The 17,580-nt window shown below is 39.6% G+C and overlaps 1 protein-coding gene across 1 annotated transcript in view; it reads left to right on the top strand.

Moving 5' to 3' along the window:
* LOC136879337 (probable glutamate receptor) overlaps positions 1-17,580 on the top strand; it is a 112,823-nt gene that overhangs the window by 42,498 nt on the left and 52,745 nt on the right. Inside the window, exon 3 of the mRNA XM_068229073.1 lies at positions 2,344-2,450. Within this exon, the coding sequence (XP_068085174.1) occupies positions 2,344-2,450 (107 nt within the window). The remainder of the gene's footprint in view (positions 1-2,343; positions 2,451-17,580) is intronic.

Genomic DNA, 17,580 nt, shown 5'->3' with positions numbered 1-17,580 from the left:
ACACGCTCTCAATCTTTCAAGCCTATTAAGAGGCCATAAACGGACTTTACTACAAACTGCCCTCAAGGCACACTTATAAATAAACAGGGGTAACTTGTACACAACCTACAGGACCTTCGCAATGAAGGAAAAACAACAGGGTAAATTACTGGCCCAAATTACAGTGAGGACTGGAGGCGTGAACTTGCACTCCTAAATACACATTTTAAAACCAAAGTGGCTCTCGGCCGATTACACAGGGCCTAATCCCAAGCTAGGGAGGTGACTCATATGAGAAAACTTTAACACATTAAGGAAGAGAAGAAACAGTTATGAAAATGTAGTCACCTCAACTTCAAAATGAAGGGGCGCTCGAGAGGGTAAAGCACTCTCTATCCCCGATTTACAGTTGAAGAAATTTGTAGTTTTTACAAAGACAGAAAAGGGATTTACATTTTAAAGAGATAGGTTACATAGTAAATGTTTCAAACCTTCCCCACGAGTTAAACTGCTGAGCTAGCAAAGAGGAAAGAAAGATGTTAATCGGCCATTACCTTGTTGAAGAGCTGCTGCCCGAAGAAAGAGGTGCTACCCGCCCCCTGCTATGCTTCTATACACTAAGCAAGATGTTGTTGAAGTGGCCCGGAGACAAGAAAATCAGCAGTTTTATACCCTCGCGGAAAATTCAAGACCTTTCATGAATGATTAAGACCCGCCCACAAAAGTTTATTGGCTAACAGCAAAAAGTTATACACAAATCGATGAAGAAACACCTTATTGGTGGGATATTAATTACAGAAATTTAGGATTGGTTAAATTCAAAACAGGCGGAAAGGAAGCTTAATATTGCCAACTCTCAAATGAAAGAACAAAATTTAGTAAAGACAAAACTTATGAATACAAAATTTCTCCAAGAAAGTTCATTCCTTCGCACCAGAGTGCATAATCATAGTTTTTAGTAGAGACATCTGTTAGAGAATGTCCACACTTCTTGATCAACAAAAGCAAATCAAAACACCCAGAGACATCTTCTGATAAACAGTTGAGTTGATTCCGTTTTTAAAGTTCAGAGTTTCTCCTGTAGAGGAGTTTCAATTGGCGCAAGATTTGAACTTGCGTCGTAGAGGTGTACCGCCCGGTACAGACCTTCCCCCCCCAAAAGTCCTTCCAAGGGGTGACACAGAAGAATGTTAAAAAAAAATTTCCAAAACAAAGTCCAAGTTTGTTGCTGATTAGTTGAAGAAGAATTTAGAAGAGAAAATACAATTTTTCCGTAGTCGGAGGTCTCTTAATTTGTTTGATATAGATGGGTGGGACTAGTTTAAGTCCAGTTTTAGAGTTTCTTTGTTGTAGTAGAATTGCGAAACAAAAACATTAATTCATGGAAGTAATATTTTTCTAAGTCCACCAAAGGTTGATTTGAAGCAAAAATGTATTAATGCAGATATAGAGTGTTCACGTAGCTGAAGAAGTACATTAGCTGTCGATTAATTTTGACGGCAAGACCAGTCGCCGCTGCCAAAGTTCTGTCGAGGTCACCCGGACCCCTCAAATACCCTGAGATACCTCTCTCCCGCTCTATGAGAGGGGTAGTCGTGGTAAAGCACGCCGCAGATACAAGGTTTGTTCACAGTCCAGAGATAAGCTGGCGGATGGTGCGCTGCACATCAGCCTGTGCCGGGAGCAAGACTCCGGCGCGCCGTACCCAGGAAGACATCACGGTAGTGGGGTGGGCCCTTACCCCACCACAGTGGGGGTAAGGTGCCACACGGCTGCAGGGCGCTGAAACAGTAAAATCTTGGCGGCAGAATTGTTGTTGGAATAAATGCTTTAGGGTACAGACTTGGTGGTGAGGCTGAGGGGCCAGCGGTATGGAAACTTTTATTTTTATTGCCACTGGTGTAGTTTAGCAGGAGACAGGAGCTTGGTAATGGCCGTACAGGAAAGACAGCAGAATGACCCGCAGGTAAGGTCTTACATTAAATATTGATTACAATAACAATTAAACTATATTGGGGCAGAAGGCCTCTGAAAAAAACAAAATATAACCTTTACGCCGCTGCAACCGTGCACTGTTCGATATGGGTGTGGAATTTTCTTTTGCAAATGAGTGTACTATAAGAGAAATAGACATCTGTGTTTTATAGACCTAATCTAAGTGTATTAAACAGTTACAGGCAGCTTTTAAAACCAGATGCCACTGTCGCATATATACTCTTAGGCAGTCAGTGAAGGATTTACTTGGGAATTTGAAGTATGTTTTTTCAGTCAGTTCTGTAGATTTTATAATTGTACTCAGCTCAATGAGCTGTATACATGAGTAAATACAAAGGCACATAGCTAGGTGATCTTTGTGTGTTATAGGTCACATCACTTACTGAATTAGAAGAATGTCCAACAAGAGGTGTCACACTGGCAGGTGGATTCTTTGGTCATGTGTGGCTTACACTGCAAAGAAGTATCAACATCAGGTAGGAAGCAGTTAGGCTGGATGATAAATGTCACAAAAATGTGGGGTCTCCAATGTGTAAAAATGTTTCATTTTGAGGTCCAGCTTTCAGAGACATTACAGTAAAATCTTAATTATTCACTTTAATGGAAGAGACATAAACACGTAACCAATTGGTAAGTGAGATAAACAACTAATAATTCATAGTCTCTATGAGACACTGGCAAGGACTGCTCCGAGGTTTGTAAATAAAATAGTGGCAACACACATATTACCAAGAGTTACTGCAGTCATCAGCAAAACTTTCATTATATCCCTTCAATATAATCAGTGAAGTTCTGGACCTTGCTGAATGTGAGGCAGCTGTAGGATGCCATCAGCAAGTTGGCCTCAAATCATGTCAGTGTCTTCCGGGCTTGTAGGCTGTGGTCCACGAGCATGTGATGGTCCCGATGTTTCACCCAAGATTGTGTTTGGCATTATCAAGGGTTCCGACTGACTTCAATAGCAGCGAAGCTCACAGTGAAATGGGATGGTGTTGCAATTCCATCTCATTATATAGTGCAGGCTACGGTGCGTTGCTCGCCTATTGGTCCGCCATAATGGAGGGTTGGTCACGGATTGCCTGTTCTTTGACCAATGACTGAAGCATTAAGGAGCCCGATGTATGTCGACCTGCCTTGGTGGTGACAGGCAACTGATCACTCATTGCTTTTTCTGGTATGGCGCGGCCATCGTGTCCTCCAGGATTTAAGGTTTTCAGGACTGGAATCCAGGCTTTGTTTACCCATTCACATTCCTCCCTACGGCTGAAGCTGTTGGTGTGCTTCAGGATTTCAATGGCTTCCCTTTGTAGCCAGGCGTGGTACGATACAGTAGTTGACAGTACTTTGGTGTCCGACTTGTTGGCTGAATGGTCAGTGTACTGGCCTTCAGTTCAGAGGGTCCTGGGTTTGATTCCTGGCCAGGTCGGGATGTTTAACCTTCATTGGTTAATTCCAATGGCTCGGGGGCTGGGTGTTTTTGCTGTCCCCAACATCCCTGCAACTCACACACCACACATAACACTATCCTCCATCACAATAACACGCAGTTCCCTACACATGGCAGATGCCGCCCACCCTCATCGGAGGGTCTGCCTTACAAGGGCTGCACCCGGCTAGAAATAGCCACACGAAATTATATATACAGTACTTTGGTGTTGCTGTACTGTATGTCATGGCCTGCCAGCAGTGAATGTTCAGCGAGTGATGATTTTACTGCTTGTCCCAGCTGACTACGTCTGTTATGCTCCTTCAATTGTGTGGCGATGCTGCATTTGGTTGTGCCTATGTAAACCTGGCTGCAGCTGCATGGGATCTTGTAGACACCAGCTGTGGAGAGAGGATGGTGCTTGTCTTTAACAGACCTTGGTATATTCCAGGATTTTCTTCATTGGCCTATATATGGTTTTTACCCCGTGGGACTCCAGTAGCCTCCCTATTCTGTCTGCTGTCTTTCCAATATATGGCAGAAAGGCTTTAGCCGGCCACTCCTCTTCTTTCTCCCTGGTTGTGTGACGTCTGGGATGGAGTGCTCACCGGATATCTCTATGGCTGTATGCATTAGCGAGTAGGGCCATACTGAGGTGGCTGAGCTTCTCGTTTAAGTGCTGAGGTTGACAAATTCTCCTTGCACGGTTGGCTAGCATCTTAATCACTCCATATTTTTTATTGTGGGTGGTGGTTGGATGTCTTCTGAAGATAGCAATCTGTGTGTCCCATGTTTAAATAGGCCATTTTCATTACCAGAACATTGAGGAAAGCGAGTTTTCCTATGTTTTCTGTCTTCATAGTGAACTGAATATTGGTGTTAATACTATTCAGATGCCGCAGAAACATCTGTAGCTGTTCCTGTCCGTGGCTCCTGATCACAAAGGTGTCATCTACAAAGTGAAGCTACATCTTAGGTTTCAGTGGTGCGGTCTCGAGTGCTGTTTGTTCGAACTTTTCCATAAAGAAATTTGTGATCACCAGACTTAGAGGACTGCCCATGCCCATGCTATATGCTGCTATAAGGTAGCCTCAGTTGATCACAGCACCTGTACAACACAGTAGTAAGTGCTTCTTTCACATATGCATTGTCATGCAAGATGCAAGGGGAATTATCCTGCAAGAAATTTGGACATCTCCACCCCGTAGTCAGGTGAAAGTGGTGCTCAAGGAAACAGCGATAGAATGCTGTGTGAACAGTTCCACCTTGGGGTACAGCATGACTAATGATGATAACTTTAGCGTCATATGCTACTATCATCACGAACCTCTCCCTACCGGGTTCCTGTCGAATTTTCTTTGGACATGGAGATCTTGGATGGTGCCATTCATTCCACTGCCATTGTAGTTCGGGCTCATATGCCCATACCCATATTTTGTCAATGGCCATAATACACCACAAAATGCATCCCCTTCATTGCAATATGTGTTGAGATGAACACCAGCTACAGCATACCAGTCACATTTCTGTACATCTTAGTAGGGAACTGAACAGGATACAAGTTTACTCAGGTTGAGAATGTTCATCAGCACGTGCCACACCGACTGATGACTAATCCCAACTTCTAAGGACAATTCTCAGACAGTTCATTAGTGGTCTATAAAAATGTGGCCTCACACTAACTCTACCTGGTCGCTGGAAATGGATGGTCGACCTGTGTGGAGTAAATCTGCAGGTACATCCCAGCCCCACGGAACACGTTTACTCTCTTACAACGGTCCAGTATGGTAACGCATCATTGCCACAGGCTTCACATAAGCCTTGATGATGTTCCTGTGTATTTTTTCTGTGGCCCACCCGTATTTTGATCCACAATCGATGTTCTGACTTTGTAAACATGTGTTAAGGCAGTCCGGAACATGCTGCCCACTTCAACTGCTCAGACAAACACCACCACTCACTACATCAACTGCTTCAGGCATTCTGTACAATTACACAAGCTCCAGCTGATGTCTTTCACTGCCTGCTACTGAATGTGTGATGTTATAACGTCCTTCCAGTAGTGATGGGACATTCGATTCATTTTACTGAATCGATTCATTTGATTCCGTTCACGTTACTGAATCGATACAGTGATCCGATTCACGGCTCATTGGTCACCGCTCCTACTGCATCTGTGTAGTATGTGCTGAGACAGCACCAACAGCATTCAGTGCTCACAGCTGCCATCTGGTCTTCATACTATGAACTCCTTTCTTAGAAAAAATGCTAGTTACTTTAATACATCGAAGGTTTCCGGCGACGCAGGGTGGGAAAGGTTAGGATTAGGAAGGTAGCAGCCATGGCCTGAATTAAGGTACAGTCCCAGCATTTCCTGGTGTAAAAATGGGGAAACTACGGAAAACCATCTTAACAGCTGCCGACGGTGGGATTCGAACCCACCATCCCCCGAATGCAAGCGCATAGCCACGCGATATTAACCGCACGACAACTCGCTCATTCATTTTTGAAAAGATGTATTTTTCTATCAGATGAGGATTTTTTTAAATCGTCATATTTTGTATAGGCTACCTGAGATGTGCAGTAGCCCGCTGGTTTTCTGATTCAACATACTGTTATTGCGTCTGTCCACATATGATTGAAGTCTTGTGCAACGATGTGACATATGAACTGAGAAAATACTGAGCCGTTCTTCCCAGTATAAAACAGGTACTTTTGAGTGGTCATGAGCATGACTCATAGTCATAGGGCAGGCTAGAGTCGAGTTTAATTGTCAAATGTCAATTAAGTTATAATACTAAGATTCATTAAACTAATAAATAGTATAACCTAATAGCCTACCTACTTACTAGCTACTTCAGAATTATGTTGTGACTACCTTTTTAACACTGCAAATAAATCCATCTATTATTTAAACTTCCCTGTAAGAAGATGACAGTGAATGCAAATGGGTATTATTTTTAAATGAGCTGAGCTCGAGAGTCCATTATAGCATACGATTGTTTCAGTGTAGCGTGGCTCACTGCATGTCTGGCTGCAGTGAGCCGATAAAGAGCCGTGCGTATCTTGTGTCTGACTGAGCCGGCTCGTTCACGATTCTTTCCGTGTGCCATGGCTCACTGTATGTCTCGATGCAGCGGAAGCTCGGCTCTCCGCGTGTCCAGTGAACCGATAAGGAGCCGTGTGTATCATGTGTCTCACTGAGCCGCGTTCGTTCACGATTCTTTCGATGTGCCACGATTCAATGTCTCGCTGCAGCGGAAGCTCGGCTCCCCGTCAACGTCCAGTGAGTGCGCCACTCAGCACTGTCCGCTGGGAGTAAGCTGAATCGTGTGCCATAAGCTCGCCGTTCCTGTGAATCGATTCACTCGGACACTTGAATGAATCGATACACTGCTTCGAATCATGCATTCAGTAGCCAACACTACCTTCCAGCAGTATTGCCACTATTTTATTTACAACCTTCATTTATAGTTTTACAATTCTTGTCAGCAATTAACAACATTTTACATGATTTATTGCAAAGTCATTCAAACCTACCAAGTTGCAACATTCTGTCCTACATATTAGGGGACTTGACACTCAACTTGATGAGTATGATCATCATCATCATCATCATCATCATCATCATCAACAACAACAACAATTTTCCTTTTCTTCTTGAGTGAATCAGGATGTTAATGGCACCTTTCCATCTTCCTTTCTCCAACCATTATTGCTGCTCTTCAACCATGTTCCAATCCAGGTTGCTTCTTATTAAGCTCTTCTTGATCGAGTCCAACCACCTTAGTCTGGGTCTACCTCTCTTCCATTCTCTTAACATGTCCATACCATCTCAGTTGATTTCTCTCCATTCTACCTGGCAAGTTGGCCATGCGGTTAGGGGCGTGCAGCTGCGAGCTTGCATCCGGGAGAAAGTGGGTTCGAATCCCACTGTCGGCAGCCCTGAAGATGGTTTTCCGTGGTTTCTCATTTTCACACCAGGCAAATGCTGGGGATGTATCTTAATTAAGGCCATGGCTGCTTCCTTCCTATCCCTAGGCCTTTCCTGTTCCATCATCGCCATAAGACCTATCTGTGTCGGTGCAACAAAGCAAATAGCAAAAAATCTCTCCATTCTCCTCATTTCCTTCCAGACATCTTCATATCTTATTCTGTCCTTTCTTGTCTTTCCTATCATACTTCTTTAAAATGTCATCTCTTTGGCCCGTATTTGGTCCATGTCATCTCTGTCTTTTCACCAATGTCCAAGTCTGTTGCATGTGTCCATATTGAGCTATAATAAAATCTTATACATCACCTCTTTACACTTCCTTGTGCCAGATAAAGTTCATCACACTCTGGTAAAATCCATCCCCCTGATGTATCCATTTACTAACTCTATGTCCAATCCTGCATCACTTTGCTTCCCAATAACTTGAAGTTTTCCACAATTTCAAGGTACTGTCCCCCAGTGTTTACAGTACCTTTCCTTTCTCTTTCTCCTCTGACCAACACCATTGCCTTGCTTTTCTCCGCACGTATTTATTTTATTTTTGCTAGTGGTTTAATGTTGCACTAACACATCAAACGTTTTTGGCAATGCAAGGATGCGAAAGGGCTAGGATTGGGAAGGTAGCAGCCTTGGCCTTAATTAAGGTACAAACTCAGCATTTACCAGATGCGATAATGGGAAAACACGGAAAAACATCTTCAGGGCTACTGAAGGTGGGATTCAAACCTACTATCTCCTGAATGCCAGCTCACAGCTACATGACCCTAACTGAATAGCCAACTCGCTCAGTATATTTATTTATTTCCATACTTACCAATATTCACACTCAGCATGTCCAGCCAACCTTGAACTTTCTCTCCCACACCAAAATGTCATCTGTAAATGACATCACCTTTAGCTTCCTGTCTCCAGTAATTTGTTTCTTTATTTCCTTCATCACTTCATCCATTACCATTATGAACAATAATGGCAACAGTACATTTCCTTGTCTTAGTCCAGTTACATTCCGAAACCATTCTGTCCTACATACAGGGGGACTTGACACTGCTGTTACAATTGTTGTATATTGCTTGCATGTATTCAATCAGTTGTTTTCCAAATCCTTACTACTTCATGACTTTCCATACCTTTGTCAGGGTAACTAGTGTACGCCATTAAGTGAATCAAGGAATTTAATTTGAATCTGCATTGTCAGTATTCATAGCTAATGGAAGTTTTAAATTGTTCAAGAATGATACCACCAACATAATGAAATAAATATAATGTTTATTTCACATCATACATGATTCAAGAATTTCTTCAGCAAAATAATATTCTTCAAAATCCAGTTTCCTGATCAGAATGCAAACTTAATAAGACGTTCAACTACTATCAAAACATTACGTAAAACAAACAATTGAAACACAGTTATTATATAATATCTATTTTTAAAAATGAAAATCCACACCCTGTCTCCAGTCATTTGACCAGCTCAGGAATGGAACGAATGAAGCCCCATCTAGCGGCGAGGTTAGGAATTGTGCCGGCTGATGAAGCCTGTTGCACTCCTCTGGGGCAATAATTAATGACTGACAGATGAAATGAAATGATATTGGAGAATGTTGCTCAAATGAAAGATGACAGGGAAAACTGGAGTACCCGGAGAAAAACTTGTCCCACCTCCACTTCATCCAGCACAAATCTCACATGGAGTGACCGGGATTTGAACCACGGTACCCAGCGGTGAGAGGTCGGCATGCTGCTGCCTAAGCCACGGAGGCAATATCTATTTTTCTCGTTTCAAATTATGTAATGAACTTTTTAAAGGAAAATCAAATCAAACCAATTTGAATACCTAATATTTAGGAAACCTACACAAACTAATACCATTATTAGAATAGATTCTAATCACCCTGGCCAACAATTAAAAAAGCCAACCTTCTATAGTCTAATTAATAGAGCATTTAATACTCGCTTAAATAAAGATAATTTTAATAAAGAAATGAAAATAATTCATGAAATCACAAAGTGTAGGATATTCTAAACATTACATTAACAGAACAAAGAATAAAATTATGAACAGATCCAAAAACAACTCTACTTAAAGATCAGAAAGTAAAAAGAAATCTTGCATTTCTCTCTTATAAAAATAAACACTCATAATAATTGTCTAAGCTTTTAAAAAACATGACAGTGAAATAGCTTATAGAACTAACAATAATAATAACAAGATCTTACTTAATTCACATAAAGTTGATAGTCAGTCATTATGATAGATCAGGAGCTTGACTTGTCAGAAGTGTGAAAACACAGTACATTGGACAATCAGGAAGAAGTTTAGAAGTTTGATATGATAATACTCTAACATAACTGCATAATACTAATAATAATTTTACAAATATAGAAAAGGATAGTATATTTTTGTACACAGTTCAAAAAAGGAATTACCTGAATATCTTGGAGAAACTATTGAGCGGCAGCTTAAAAGACAAAGAACATCACAACAAACAACGGTCAATGTAATGTTATTGTTGATCAATGTTATGAGCTTTCAGTATTGTAGGCCTTCACATTTAGTTTCCTTTCGCCTCTGAAATACCACTCTTATCATAGTCGGTACGGTAAAACTGAATAAAACATAAATGGTCGGAAAGTGTATTCTCTATAACTTTTGTTATGTAGTACTTTTCGATAGGATCAATAACATAGGTATTTAAAAATTAAATTTTAGGCACCTTCTCCTAAACTACAATTTCATCCAGGGTGAATAAAATTGTTTATAACTTAGACTGTAGTTTCTTATTCCCCAACTTTATACACCAACTTTCATTAAATTATGTTAACCCATTTTCTCGTGGCTCGGCGTTGATATGGACTTGGCAACAAAATACAAGTCCATGAATATCTGCGTTATCAAAGCCGGTACAGTAAAAATGTATGACATAAATAATTGCAAATTTAATTCTATACAACTTTCGTTTTGTAATATTTATCGATAGGACCCCTAATAATATAAATATTCGAGAATTAAATTTTAGGCCTTCCCCTAAACTACCATTTCACTCAGCGTGAGTAAAATTATTTATAGCCTAGATTATAGTGGCTCGTCCCCTGACTTCACATACCGATTTTCATTAAATTCTCTTCAGCCGTTTTCTCGTGATGCGTGTACAGACAGACAGAAATTACAGAAAAGTAAAAATTGCATTTCCTTGTTACTATGGACATGGCCGATACAGAAATACCATGCTTTTCAAATTCTGAGCAATGTACAATGAGCAATGTACTCTTATTTTATATATATAGATATCTTATTACAGGATGTTGAATATCGACAAGGCAGATTCAAATTAAATTCCTGGATTGACTGCAAGTAGTCTAAATCGAGGAATGTCATCATCACTTCTCTTCCACATTCCTGTTGCTTTGCTATCTTTGTTTCATATTGAAGAGGGCTGTAGTATTGGACTTATAAAGACATATTGCATTTCTGTTAACTGTCCTATAATCTTGCCTAAACCAATTCACACATTCAGAAGTACATTAAAATAATCTATCCATTTATTTTTACCTCCTCCAGTTGAGTTATCTTTCCATCTTCCTCTTCACCTGCTTTGTGCATATTCTTTCTTTCCTCATCTTTCTTACAAGTCTACATAGCATACCTTTAACCACAATGTGTATCCTCTTCCAACACTATTGTAAACTCTACCCTGCCTTTCCTCTTATTTTCATGTATATTTTTGCACATCACTTCGATTTCCTGATATTTTCTTCTGCTTTATTCTTTCCTGTCTTATTCCTTACCCTGACATGCTTCCTTCTTATCTTAACACAAAATAAAACTGACACCTCATATAATGTAAAACAGGTATCTCAATAGTTGTTGCAATCCTTCCTGTTCCCTTGCTTATAAACAGGTGCAATTACTGCATTTGTCCAATGACAAGGTACCATACCTTACTAACATTTCATGCTAATCTTATTACTCTATGAAGCCATTCTATACCTGCCTTCCCACTATATTTTACCATTTCAGGTCTAATTTCATCTATTCCTACTGCTTTATGACAATGGAGTTTATTTATCATTCTTTCCACTTCCTCAAGTGTAATTTCACCAACATCATTATCCTCCTCCCCATGAGTTGGGTTGTTCACAATGTCACCCGAAATATTTCCTTTTACGTTTAGAAGATTTTCAAAAGGTTTCTTCCACCTGTCCAGTGATTCCCTGGGATCTACTATCAGTTCATCTGATTAACCCAAAACACTATTAATTTCCTTTCTTACAGTACCTACACACTGTAGAGCTTATATGTAAATCCACAGCCTCCTGTTTAGGCTACGTCTTATGGCTGGCGGTGATCTGAAACTAACAGCTGTTCATGTTTCCTTAGGAACAGTGACCTTGAGAGGATGAGAAAAAAGAACCTCTGTATCCATCTCTGTGAAATGATGCAAATAAATCATTCACTATCAATATAAGAGTTTTATTTATTGAAAGACATATTGTAAGACATAAGTTATTTTTGCAAAGGGAAAGGTTTACATTAATTTTTCTGTATATTATCTTGGTGTAAAGATGGGATTTAAAAAATCAGTCTATCCTTTTGAATCCAGACTGTTATTCTCCAATCTGTCCTCTATCTTTTCTCTAATCCTTTTACTAAAATTCTCTCAAATAGCTGCACATGGGATAAGGGTAATATACTGTAATTATCACATTTCTTCCTATCACCTTTTTAAAAATTAGGTACTGGTATGATTCCTTTCCCCCCCCCAATCTATTGGGACTGTTTTCTCCTTCCATATTACTATAAACAATCTATTCAGCCAGTACATACCCATTGTTTCTGCTGTTATTATAATTTCTAGTGTCATCTCATCAATGCCTGCTGCTTTTCCTGTTTTCATCCTACTTGCAGCCCAGTCAACCTCCCACATTGATGTTACACCTTCCAGATTCATTATTTGTCTGTTGTCATCACTGGGTCTCTTCTGTTTTGCATAGGATTTTTAAAGTACTCTTTCCGTCTTTGGAGTATGCTATATGGCAGTCTGTCAGCTCTTTTCCCTTTTCGTTTTTAATAAAGTTGATGTTTATGTTGGGTTTTTTTCTCGATGTTTATCTCCATGGACATCTTTTTGTACCATATCTATAAAGTCATTTATTTTTCTCGTCTTGTACTATTCTCACACAGTTTTACCTTTTCTGTTCATTTTTATTTTTATTTTTACTCTGCCTCATTCTCAGCTGTCCTTTTTTTTCCTCAGCTTTTTTTATCCAGCTTTCTTGGCTTCAACTGCAGCTTTAAGCCTATCATTCCACCATGAAGTTTCTCTGTCCTTCCTCCATTTGCACATTTCACCATAGATGTTTTGAAACATGTCCATTCTTCTGCTACACTTCTTGCTGTTTCCTGTGACATTCTGTTTCAACTTATTCTGGAACTCCTCCTTTCTTTTGTTTTTCCATAGTTTCCATGTCCCTATCTTCCTCTGTCTTAATTCCATAAGTCTTTTAATCTTACCAAGCCAGAATCTAGTTACCACCACTCTGTGATCTCCTTCAAGTGATGCATCTGGCATAGCTATGTTGTCTATCAGTTGCTTCTGATTCCCTTTCTCAACCAGGATGTACGCTCTGTGTCTTGGTATTGTTGTCCCAGCTGTAGGCCTATCTTTCTTTTTTTTTTTTGTATACTATGTAATCCCAATTACAGTCAAACCTCTCTTCTGCAGATACAATTGACATAGCAAAATGTCCGTTATAGCAGGCATCTGCTGAAACAAGGTTGTAAAAATTAATCCAACATTTTAACAGCAAAGAACATCCACATTATATGCAAATAATTTCTAACTAAATATTTGCCTGGGAGGTATTAGAAGTGATTTTATTGCCTTTACAAACATTACAGCTTCAGGAAGTAATCATTCAGCTCTGTGTGTACGTGTGTGTGCGCGTGCGTGTGCGTGTGTGTGTGTGTGTGTGTGTGTAAATTTAGCACCTTCTTTTAAATATTCTCGAAAAGGAAATTAATCTACTAAATGGTTCCATTATGTTATCCCCATACTCGTGATCAAGCGTGACAACAAATTCTTCATCTGTTTAAGAATCTAAACTTTCAGATTATTTCTATTTTTTCACGCTTTTACCTGTAACATTGGCCCACTCAGCCTAAGTGCCTTTGCTCGAACACTCTTGAACCACGCATATATCGCACTGTTCACTTCTGAAAAATTTACTCCCATTTTCATTTCACTCTTCAATTCCTATTTTCTTCCAACTCACCCAAAATTCAATTCTTATTCTTAACAATATTGTGTTTATTTGAGTTTCCATGCATTTCAGTTTTTCTTGCAAACCATCCACTTCATGGTCCGTATTGATAAATCAGTTAATAAATCAAGCAATCAATAAATCAATAAATTGAATAATGATTAGGTGGAACAATTTCTCTGCTTGATTTATTTCAATTTTTCAGCAAGCTTTGCTACTGAAAGTCCCTTCGTGGTTTCTGCAATTACATTTTTTTTTGTCTCAAGATCTAAACAAGCTCGTCTCTTGTTACTGGGCAATTGAAATGCTATGGCATTTTTCTCTCAACAATTAGCACATGTAAGTCTCTTCCTTTTCAAGTTTAACTGAGCTACCTGACCTCAACCTTATCAGCGACAATCTGAGTTATGAATAAAATTATGCAAGGTAGGTTGGAAGATCGTATGGTAACTTGTGAGAAAACAGTCACTGGGCAGCATTCTGGGGCAAATAAAATTTTCAGTATGTACACTAATTAGAATGCAAGATGGCCAAAATGAAAGGTTTGGAAAGTGACCTGTACAGAAGAATTGACTTCATGGCTACTACAACATCCCTATGTACATTAATTTCTCTCTTTTTCTAGGACACAAAACAGTAAAAACGTTCAAAAGAGGAATTTCTGCGTGTCTGCAGAATGGTTTTAAAAGGAAGGATGACATAGCCCAGTGTAAAAAAAGTGTCCTGGATCATGTAAAATGTCTGCTTAAGACTTATTTATTTATCGTATGATGTGCACAGATAGATTATATAAATAAGTATACAATATATAGACAATATATACAAGCAGAAGCCTATAGTTCCAAATCAAGTCCATTGATCCATTTTAAGGCCTCCTCAGTTGCATTATGAATGTCCTCCAAAGAACCTTGAAATGCTCTCTGTGGACACTCGGCAAGTGGATGAGACTAATAGCGATGTCTGCTGTCCAGTAATTGAGGTGTCCACTTAAATGAGGTTAATTTAATACATGACTTGTTGTGTTGGATATTCAGCTCGAAGGCTGGTCTGATCCTCCACAGTTCCACCAAAGGCTCTCATAGACAGCCTAGGTGTCACTGAAGAGGCATACTAGGGAAATGAGGAGTGAGGTAGTTTCCCATTACTTTCCTCACCGAGCCAGAAGTTGCTATTGCATATCAGTCTGCCAAGCCCACTGAAATGCATGCACCAGCCGACCCTTTGGGCGATATTTTCACACCAATCATAACAGGGACTGGCTGCATAAGGAATGGTATTACTAGCATCGCTCATACCTCGGTCACTTTCATACTGTCAAAGCCAAGGATGAGACTGAGACAGGTCAATGAAAGTAACAAATTGCTCTAGCCCATACCAGAAGACATAGCACACTCTAAACACTACATAAAATCAGTTCCATGGAAAAATGTCTGTATATGGAGGTGTCCACTAAATAAAAGTGTCTGTTAGGACAGATTTGACTGTATAAGATCATAATTTTCTTCTACAAAAATCTGTCAAGGTTTCATCAGCAACATTTCTCTTCACATAGACAAATGGTCCAATAATCTCTTTGTCTCCCTTCCTTTCCTGTCCTACTTGTGCACTGATGTCTCCAATGAATGTCTCTTGTCTTCTACATATTCCTCTAAGTTCTCCTGAAATTCTTCCAGGTTTATTTCTACAGTATGTTCCCAATTTGTGGAGCATACACTTAGGTTATGTCAACAGTTATGTCTTAATCCAAGAATGGTAGACATAATCACCCACCTATTATTAGTAGACATATGTAAAAATGACATGTCAAAGGAATTTTTGGTAAATGAGCAAATAAATCCACATGTAAGTTATCTATATTTACAAAAACAAATAATTTCACTTGTCACAATAAACAATGAAGCTAGTTTCACAGAACGGTGCACAAAACCTACAGAAACTGTTAAATGTTCCGTTGAAAACAAATAACACATAAGAAATGAATTACAAAGTTCTGATTTTGCCTTAACAATGGGGTAGCATGAACACACTTAAGACATACAATATGCCAAACGATAGGGCACGGCCTGAAGAGCATCAGATACTTAGGTTGTCATCAAGTGGAACATTCAGGACATTTCTTCTTTTGATGTTCGCCGCATATGGGCCTGTTGCAGGAGCAGTATGTAGTCGTCATTCTTTTGATTCTTGACGGGCAGAAAGCACAGTACTTCCTCTGTCCCTTGTAATCTGAAGCTGATGTTGGATTTGGCCCATCATCTTGTCCGAGCGAGTTCTTCACCTTCGTTTGCATGGTGGAGAGCTGCTAGTTGCTTGTGAAGTTCTGTCATAGAGTCCAACCTTGAAAGTGCATTTTTCTCCACGATGGAGTCTGCACAAATTGTAAGAATATATAATGAATGAATTTATGCAAGCTATATTCATCATATTAAAGAAAAAGCACAGTGGCCACCGTCCACAGTCCATGTTTGAACACATCTGGTCAAATACATCAACTCCACATTTGCTTTGGATAAAACAAGGGATCATTTCTAGCTTGTTGTCATTCACACTGATTGATGCATCTCATGCATTGTTGAGATGACTGTCACAAGTTTGTTTTTCTTTGGCATGTAGGACACTGCTGTCACATTTTCGTGAAAAATGAACAAACTGGATCCAACTTTCCTTTGCATAAACTTGGGGTCCTTGAACTCAAAAGGTAGTTCTGGTTTGTCCTTTCGATTAGTTCCAAGAGCAGTAATATCTTGTGCCAACAGGGATTCAATTAGGGGTACACTTGTGAACCATCTCTCCATTGTAATATTCCGGTTAGTTCCTTGTATGTTAGCAGAGAGTTTTTTCACAAAATACTGAGCTGCCGGCACGTTTGCAGGTGTGGTACCTTTTCCAAGGTAAGGGATCCTGCATGTAATATGTTCCTGCATCACACATCATGATTATTTTTAGCTCATATTTGTTAGGTTTTGCGGGTATGTACACACGAAATATGCATTTTCCACGAAACCCAACCAACCTCTCATCAACTGTCATGTAAGAACCTGGAGTGTAATTTCCTCAGCAATTCTTCATAACATTTCCCAGATGTCAGAAATAGGAGCAAGTCTATTCACATTTCTCCTCTCCTCACAGGTACTTTTGTCGTCAAATCTCAGGCAATTTGTGATGAAGTTGAATCTTCTTTCTGACATAGTAGCCCGATAACGTTCACCACATAAAGTAGCATCAAACAATTTAGATGCCGCCAGATGGTTATTCTTCAGAGTTGCAGCTAGTATAACCAAAGAAAGATAACCCAGAAGTTCGTCCATAGTTATATTACTTATAGTAGGGTCCTTCCTTTGTTTTTCATTATAGTTGCTTCTTTGGTGATCCATTTCCTCATTTGTATATTTGAGATTTGTTTTTAGTATATCCATAGCAAGGAAGGAACGGAAGCAAGCACTAGGTTCAGAATAGCTCAAAACATTCGGGTTTACCGTTGACGAATATGTACAACATTCCTTTGTGGAGTTTTCCCTTCATTTTTCCTTTTCTTTGTTGTCCACTGAAATCCATTTCATCCAGTCATTATGAGTTTATCACTCTGAACTAGAGGAATAGAAATATTTCCACTGGAAGCTCCACGTTGAGTAGATATTCTGGAGGTCTCCTTTTGCCGTTTCTTGCTGCTCTTTCTTCTATTCTGTGATATTTTCTTCCTTTTACCTCCACTTGAGACGGGATCCTCCTTTCCAGAGTTGCTATGTTCTTCCACCTCTATGTCACGTATTACTTCACTCAATTCTTCATATATGATATCATCTTCAATTGGCACATAGTCTTCATCAGTGTCAGAATTATATTCCTCAGAATCAGAGCACACTTCCACATTGTCTTCTTCACCTTCCGACTCATCTGACAACTCTCCTAAAAGCGCAGCTATCGC

Source organism: Anabrus simplex, chromosome 8 (assembly GCF_040414725.1).
Source record: "Anabrus simplex isolate iqAnaSimp1 chromosome 8, ASM4041472v1, whole genome shotgun sequence".
NCBI classification, from domain to species: Eukaryota; Metazoa; Arthropoda; class Insecta; order Orthoptera; family Tettigoniidae; genus Anabrus; species Anabrus simplex.
This window is presented reverse-complemented; position numbering and strand designations above follow the sequence as displayed.